This window comes from Octodon degus, unplaced genomic scaffold, assembly GCF_000260255.1.
Source record: "Octodon degus isolate 3935 unplaced genomic scaffold, OctDeg1.0 scaffold00037, whole genome shotgun sequence".
NCBI classification, from domain to species: Eukaryota; Metazoa; Chordata; class Mammalia; order Rodentia; family Octodontidae; genus Octodon; species Octodon degus.
In genome coordinates this window covers 1,876,748-1,885,446 of record NW_004524613.1, presented here as the reverse complement: position 1 = coordinate 1,885,446, position 8,699 = coordinate 1,876,748, and the positions used below count along the sequence as shown (strand labels likewise).

Sequence of the window (8,699 nt, the reverse complement as noted above, 5' to 3'; positions counted from 1 at the left end):
CTACTGGATTATATTGGATTATTTTGCTGAATTCACACACCTACAATATTTAAATGACAATGGAATACTCATCTCTGACAAAACTAAACAAAAAAAGGGGATACAAATGGAGGACCATTTTGTATCTGCATATACAAAATAGTTAGGATAGATATGCAGCTACTTTCTCTTAATTCAATGAGAAGAAAGATTTGTACTAATAGTGTTTGGACAGGATGTCATGTCTGCATCCTGTACTATGAATAACCACTACGAAGACAGCAATATGCAATGTATTAATTATTGAATCTGTCCTACTAATCAGTTTTGAAACTGTCTCATTGCTATTTTTTTCTCAATAAAATTAATTTTAAAAAGAATGTTAATATTCCAAGGCTTTTATTATACTCCCTTTAAGTCAGATTGCTGATCAGGTGGAAAGTCATGTCAGTGTACAACTGGAAGGCAAAAATAGTAGTAATCTTCCTCGTGTGTGTGTGTGTGTGTGTGTGTGTGTGTGTGTGTGTTACTGGGATCAGGCCCAAGGCCTTCATACCGAATTACAACTCCAGCCCTTTTTCTATTTGTTTTATTTTTGGGACAGTGTCTCAATAAGTTGTCCAGGCTGGACTCAAACTTGTGTTCCTCCTGTCTCAGCTTCTCAGAATGCTAAGCAACTTCTATATTCTTATAGTGCTCTTTTTCATGTTCAATTTTCTAATTTAAGGAAGTCTCTTTTCTCTTTTAAAATGTATTTGGTATAGGGTCTCACCATGCAGCTCGGACCAGTAGTGATCTTCCTCCTGTTTTCAGCCTCCCCAGCAGTGGGATTATAGGTGTGTGCCACCACTCCCTGACTTGGAGGCCTGCTCAGCGCACCTGGGGGCAGGGCCAGTGCACAATGTGGTGCCAGGGATTGAACCCTGGTCTCTGCACTTGCTTAAGCAAGCATTTAGTCCACCGAGCTATCTTGCAGTCCTCACGTTTCTGAATCGTGAATGGGAGTCCCTGGATAGACACTGGGACTTGCATTTCCTGAGTCCACCACACCTTGACAGTCCTTGTGTAAATTCACTTAGATATTTCATCTTAGCTGGCATGAATTTGACAACAAATTACGTAACTTGGGGAAATGATAGCAAGTACAGTCTGCAAAAAGTGTCCGTTTTGTTTCTCACTGATGTGGGAGAGCCGTATTCTTCCAGGTTCAGTCTGCAGCATGACAGATATCAAACAGTTACAGACCATCAGTGTCAATACTCACTTTAGGATTGGTGGCTAATTTCAAAACTCATATAGGCTGGTCAGATAGCTCAGTGGATTAAAGCGCCTGCTTAGGCAGAGTGCGGTGGCCAGGGTTCAATCCCCAGCATGCTGCCCCGCTCCTGCCTGTGGGGCTGTGGTGGCATGCGCCTGTAATCCCAGCACTTGGGAGGCTGAAAACAGAAAGATCACTATGAGTCAAAACTACGTAGTGAGACCCTGTAGACCCTATACCAAATACATAAAAATAAATAAATAAATCAGTACTCATGTAATTGCTGAGGGCTGCTTTTTGGCAGGTTTTGTGTTTGTGAGAACAACAACAACAACAAAAAGATTTTGAATGTGGCATCAATAGTAGTGGTTCTGCTTTCATTTCTGATTTGATCTGCTTGGGTCTTCTCTCTTTTTAATCCAGTCTTAAAACGTATTGTTTTCTCTTTTTAAATAAATGTTTGTTTTGTTGACTTTCGTAATTCTTAGTTCCTATTACTCATCTCTGGTCTTTGCTATTGCTGTCCTTCTAGGGCTTTTGGGCTTGGCTTTCATCTTCTTCCATAACTTCACTTTCAGTGAACGCATCTTTTTCGGTGAGGTGAGTTTCTTATAGACTGCGTTTGTTTTTCCATTCAGTCAGGCTAAATCTCTAATTGCAGAGCTTAAGCCACTTATACTGAAGGGCATTGTAGACAGGCAAGGGCTTACTCCTATTAATTTGTTTTTTTTTTTTTTCTGCTTATTTTGCATATTCTTTGTTTCTTTTTGCTTATCTTTGTGGTTTGGTGATTTTCTACTTCAGTAGGGATTTTTTTGGCTTCTGTGTGTATGTTCAACTAAGAAGTGTTATATTTCTGTGATAGCGTTTACCATTCTTTTCCTGTTACTACAGTAAACATACATGTTTAAAAAGTGATTTATTATAGTTAAGTATTAGTTTTCTCATTGCTTGCTTGCTTGAATTCATTCCTTCTTTCAAATTTATTTCACACAGAATACAATGGCTTTGTTTCTTGCTCAGGAAGCTTCCTACCTTGGCATGAGGGTTTCAGGAAATTCTTTCATACTTATGCAAAATTCTGAGTTGAGATATGTGATGCATGTCACCCTTCCGCTTGATTAACCTCAGCATCATCCATTCTTTTTAGTTCATCGCACACAACGCTGGCTCACATCCAAAACTAATAAAGGAAAGAAATCACTCTGCTCCAGTGGTCTCTATTCAGTCACTTGCAACACAGCTCTTCATTTTGCGGCATATCAATTATGAAGTCCTATTTAATGACCATTGCCATCCTTCTTATCTTGGTTCAGAAAACTTCAGGTAACTCAGGCTTCTTTCAAAGATTCTTGAATCTTTCATGTAGTATTGGTATCTCAGTGACTTCTGAGATGACTCTTACCCGTGTATATTGGGCAGTGCTTAAAGGCTTTTCTGGTCCCAGGTAGGTTGCACATGCTATCCCCAAGTCCCATTGCATAAATACCTCCTCTGGTTTTTCTCTGCCAAGGGAAATTTTAGAGGTTAATCTTGTCCCAGGGATAGTGAGGAGTTGAAGCATGGAGCACTGCAGGTAGTGCTGCCACTGGGATGGGAGCTTGGCTCATGGGTGAAGTTTAAGGGACTCAGTCCAAGTGGGAAACCGTAGGAGGAATGAAAGGCCATTTGACTTTGGATAGTGAGTAGAAGTGGGAGGTTATAGGTCCCAGAGGCAGAGTCATAGCGGGAAAACGAGGGGGGATGAGTACGCGGTGAATAATCACAGAATTTGGCTTGACTGATGTTTTAGTGTATTCTGGAGAGGGAACAGTATCTTTTGTTGAGTGAAGCTAGGGGGAGAGCTGGGTAAATGAAGTTGGGAGAAAGTTCTATAGTTGGACTATGTTTTGGATTGATGCATGAATTGGGATTGAATGTTTTTATAGTGTTGTGTTTGTGTTTTATAATTGGGATTTGAGAAGTTATCAGAAGATATGGGTCTTGAGTTGAAGTTAGGTGTTTTGCTCACCACATGGGCAACTGGGTCAGGTAGGGCAAATGTAATATCTTCCTGAGGATGTGCTGGCTTGGCCAAGGTTTGGCTTTGATTAAGTTTGATAAAAGTTTAATTCTTTCACCATAGCAGGTCTGTGGCTACTGGAATGGAGGAATATTAACCATTTGTCAAGTACGTGATTTGAAAAATCTTATGCCCTTCTGAGGTTGCTTTCTCATTTTGCTAATGAGTTCCTTTTTCTGTGTGGAGGCTTTTAAGATTGACACGGTCTCACTTGTCTAGTTTTGCTTTTGTTCCCTGTGATTTGAAGTCATATCCAAGGAATTGCTAAGCCCAGTGTTAGAAAGATTTTCCTTATATTTTCTTCTAAGTGTTTAATGGTTTCAGATCATAAGTTTAAGTTTATAATCTATTTTGAGTTGACTTTTGTATGTGGTGGAAGATAAGGGTCAATCTCATTATTTTGCATGATATCCTCTGATTTTCCCGACACCATAATCTCAACACCTTTGAGGTTATGCCCCTTTGAGATTATGCGCTCATGAGTTTGTATACAAAGTCTGCTGTATACTTCTTACTTAATAACAATTTTTGGTTTGCTTGTTTTTTTGAGACAGGGTCTTGACCTTCAATTCACAGCAGTCCTCATTCTGTAGCCTCCCAAGTGCTGGGATTACAGGCCTGCGCCACCTCCCCCAGCGTGCCACTTAACAACATCATCCTGTAGATTTTTTAAATTGCTGAAAATTAAATCTTAACATAATATTTGTTAAACAAAAAGTAACTCAATGATAAAGGGGGATGAAATCTTTGAAGGTAATGGAGAGGTTTGTAGCATAGATTGTGATGATGGTTGCATGGGTGGGTATTTTCTTCCAAACTCTTCAAGATAGATAAATAAAATATATACTGTATTTGCATATCAATAAAACGGTTTTAAAAATAAGAATAAATACTAGTCAAAATATCTAGTATTATTTTCAAATTCTAAGGAATGTTCTTGAGTGTGACTTTTCAGGGACAGAAAGGAACAGTAGAGCTGTAGGCAGTGAAGACAAATGAAATCAAGAGTCTGACACGTTCTCACGTATGTCCTACCAAATCTTGGGATTCACAGAGAAACAGAGAGAGTCTCAGTCCAGCCCTGTGGAAAACTAGACTTGTTCTTTTCTGAGAGAAGTGTAATTCAAAGCATTGTGTCTAGAGTTTTTTTGGCCCTCCTCTTTCTCTTCCTTCAACATTTTCTCATTTACTTTTTTCTTCCTTTTCCATCTACCTTCTTCTTATTTCCCTACCCACTTATTTCTCATCTTCTTTCACTCTATTGTTTGAAACACATTTGTTCTGCTTATAAAATTCAGTTGCCACATTGAGAAACCAGTAGAAACCACAGGTGGGTTTGTAAAAAAAAAAAAACAAAACAAAACCACATACACTGAAAAGTGAAGAGAGTACTCCATGCTTCAAAAACTGTACATAATGTTGCTTCCTTAATAACTATTTGATATTTCACTTGGTGGAGTTTATGGAAAGGAAATGTTCCAGATAATCTTTTCCACTGGGGCAATCAAAGTCATTTCCTTCTTTTTATCACCCTCAAATATGCATATGAAATCAAACTATTCTGATTTCAAGACCTTTTTTTTTTTTTTCAGAACCGGGGATTGAACTCAGGCCCTTGCGCTTGCCAGGGAAGCACTTATTCCACTAAGTCATCTCCCCGGCCCCGAAGACTCTGTCTTAACTTCATGTATTCTTGCTGTTGAGCTGAAGTCTTTGGGTAGGGTAAATTTTGACAAATGTTTATTGAATGAATGAATGTATAAATGGCTATGGCTACTAAATGTATACAGGAAAGAAAAATCTTAGAAGTTAAATGGGGAGGCTCCTGTCTGGGTGCAGAGATGAGAGATGGTACAGAGATAACGTATCACACTGACATGGGGTCCAGCTGGAGTTGTTAGAAAGGGTTCAGAGCCTATCATTCATATATATGAAAAAGGCTTTATAATAAAAACCATTTATATTTTTGGTCACTGTGGGTGAAATCCTTTTGGGGTCGCTATGTAAAGAAAGTAAGGAGAAGGCTGTTTACCTGATCTTCATTCTGTCTCTATGCTCCTACCTATCTTTCTGTGTCTACAGAGAAGAGAGCTTGGGTACCTTATAGCCAGTGTGTTTGGGAGAAAGGAAAAGTGCTCCAGGTCCAGTAGAATGTAGTGTCACTCTGGGAATGCCTGTAGCTCTCCAGAGAGAGAGAGAGAGAGAGAGAGAGAGAGAGAGAGAGAGAGAGAGAGAGAGAGAGAGAGAACATTAGGAGCTTGAAGGCTGAGGCAGACCACACAGTGGTACCATGATACCAAGATGCTGAAGAATGGACAGTGGCCAGTGTCCTTCCTTGAATCAACCAGCAGGCTGGCTGATGTAGCAATCCTATGCTTTCCCTGGCTTTCTAGGGCAGCTCATTCATACACAAGTACTACGGATGTCTTCCTCTGAAGCATTTTTCTCTTTTGTATTTTTCCTCCTGTTCTCCATCTTTACCTGTAGTTGGAAACTTACACTTTTTCTTATTAAAAAATTGACAAAATTTCTCTTTTAATTTCCATGCAGAAAATAATAACAGACTTTCCTTGATTAATGGTTATAATGAATTAGTTTTATTTAATAACTGGAGTCCTCATTGTGGTTGGAGCTGAGTACAGTGAGAGCCTGACATAATGAGGGTTGAGAAGTGGGTGTGCAAGGAGGGCCTGTGTGGATGGTTGTAAGGTCTCTGAATGATAAGTTAAGGGTTTTGGATTGTTTTTTTGAAAGCTGTAGAGGAGCCATTCCCACAGCCATGATTTGAGAAGAGATTCCCTGTGGAATTCTGTCACAGAGAGGGAATGTGACACACAGAGAAAAGAACATGGGCTGATGCCCTATAATCAAGTCACAGAGTAGAGCTTGGTCAAGGACAAGCTATGGGAATGTGGATAGAACAGAGTCTTTTCTTGAGCCTCAAAGAGATTTTGCTGAAAGTTCAGTACAGTAATATCCGTATAAGGCCTGGTACATGGTGGATGCTGGATGACATCATGGTGGATGGCAGGGACTATTCATATTATTTTCTAAAACCTCTTTTGTCTTTGAAAGAACCAATAGATAACTAATGCTCTTGATCACTAGTATTTTTTATGCTGACTAAATGTCAGCAACTTTGTCACTTGGTATTTCCGGGCAAAGCACCTGCACACACTTGGATGGCTGCTGCACAGCTGTTAAGACGGTCTTTTACCATACGTGGAAGTGTGTGGCAGAGACCTGAACAGACAGCACGATGAAATGGCTCAGGTTACGTGTGACTGTGGCTCTGCAGGTCAAGGAGACATGCCAGTGTGCTGCACACATGTTCCCTGTTCCTGAGGGGCCCAGGTAAAGGAAGTCATGGGTAAAACATGTTTGTGTCTAAGTTTCAAAGCATACAGGCAGGTATGCACATGTGTCAACTATATGTGTCCTGTCTCAGCAGATGCTGGCTTTTTGATGTGCAATATGTGCTCCCAGTAGTGGCCTCGGAAGCTCTAGACCAGTGGTGGCAAACTTATGGCACGTGTGTCTCTCTCTGTCGACTCATGAGCCAAGTACCCCGAGCCATATCTTGACAAATTGTCAGTGTGCATACAACAACAAAGATCATACTAATTGTGCAAAAGCATGCCAAATCCAAACTTTGGCCATCCAATGAAAAGCTGTTTATATCATCGAAAGCTCTATTACTGTTTTTCTTTTATGACAAAAGATGTTAATGTATGAGTGGTTTTTTTTTTTTAACTGAACTCCCAGTGTTCAGGTTTAATTGCTGTGTTGGCACTGTGTGATAACTGAGTGAGCTGGGAGTTGCATGTTAGACACTCGTTCTCTACAAGGTTTGCCATCACTACTCTAGACCCTTAGGAAAGACAATCAGCAAATCCATGTAACATGTAATTGCTATACCAGATGCTTTTCTGGATGTGTGCTATACAGCATATGCTAATTTAGTCATACAGAACTTTATGAACTTAAATCTATTATCATGCCTGCTGAGAAATGATGTGGTAGAAGGCCATGGAGCTGGAGGAGTGCTCAAGGGTGCAGCTAGTCAATGATAAGATCCAACATGGAGTCCAGGTGTTCTGACTCCAGGCTCTGGCCTCTTAATAACCTTAGGGTTTATGGTCTTGTAGTTAGGCTTCCTTTATCCTGTTGTTACTGCTGCATGCTAACTAAACATGGCTCTGTCTCCACAGGTGGCCTGTTCAGACCCCACTATGGAAGGAACCAAGAACCTTGGAATCCATGTGAGCTTTATCAAGGGATGTGCAGAAACAACTGCAAGAAACATGAAATTCAGCACTCAACCTGCCAAAATAACCTAAAGTGCTGCCTGCAATTTTCTATGAGAATAAACACCTAGTTCTAACCCTGAAGAGAAGGAATATGGCTCCAATTCCAACTTGTCAGTTAAAAACACTTCAAGTTACTCTGAAGTTTGAATATTGACAACATCACCCCCTCTTGTAGCGATTCCTCTCTGTTCTGGAACACTTCCCATAAAAAATGCATTCCCGCTCGTGTGTGTTGTTTTCATCTGTGAGCAGCCATCCTTAGACAGGGAGAGGTTAGTCTGGAAGTTGGGAAACCATGAAGTCCAGGAAAAGGCACTGGCCAGAAAAGCAAGCGTGTTACTGAGATAGATGTAGAGGACAGAAGACAGCCCCATTAAGGAGGCTGCAGAGGGGAGGTGACAACTGGATTGAGTCTGAATTATTTAGTGAGCATGAAGGAGACATCTTTAGGTCCTCTACCTAAATACAAAGGATAAAGGCAATGGGGCGGCCTTCGGTCTCCATAGAACTAACCTGGTCTGCTTGATGCCACACCCTGTCCTCAGGAAGGGCCAGAACCAAACAGATGGGTAGAACTGAGTATGGGACTTTGCTGGAGAAATTAGGATAAAACTTCTAAGTGGTAGCGCTGCTGTAATGTGCAATATTCCGAGTATGTTTTCCAGTTTGGGGGCTGGAAGTTGATTTCTGGATGTGGGACTGAGCCGAGTGATGACGGTATTAGAGAGAGATGCTTCACAGAAGCAAGAACCGTACTTGAGACCTTCCATTCCTGAGGACTGGGAATACTATTGTCCCAAACTGCAACTTAGTTCACATCTAATATTTGACGTTCTGTGAAATTTTTGTCTGATATATACTCCTTTTCTGCAGCTGTTTTGTGGCTTTTCCTTTCAGATATAAACTTCTAGAAGAAACTTCTAAGTGCTTGAAGTTTTAGATTCCCTGTCTCATTTCAACTAAGAGAAATCCAGTTTCTGTGCTTATTGCTTTGCTCAAATAGCCTTGTTTTTTGTCACTAAAGCCTTGGTTGCCGAAAATTTTAAACTATTTTTTACATTTTGCCACTTATTTTGCCTCCAGCTATCAT

General features: G+C 40.4%; 1 protein-coding gene across 1 annotated transcript in view; it reads left to right on the top strand.

Moving 5' to 3' along the window:
* Defb116 (defensin beta 116) overlaps positions 1-7,823 on the top strand; it is a 9,801-nt gene extending 1,978 nt beyond the window's left edge. Inside the window, 4 exon segments of the mRNA XM_023714950.1 lie at positions 1,816-1,837; positions 2,430-2,563; positions 7,511-7,668; positions 7,670-7,823. Coding sequence (XP_023570718.1) covers positions 1,816-1,837; positions 2,430-2,563; positions 7,511-7,668; positions 7,670-7,756 — 401 coding nt within the window. The 3' untranslated portion in view covers positions 7,757-7,823.
* Positions 7,824-8,699: the final 876 nt, after the last annotated feature.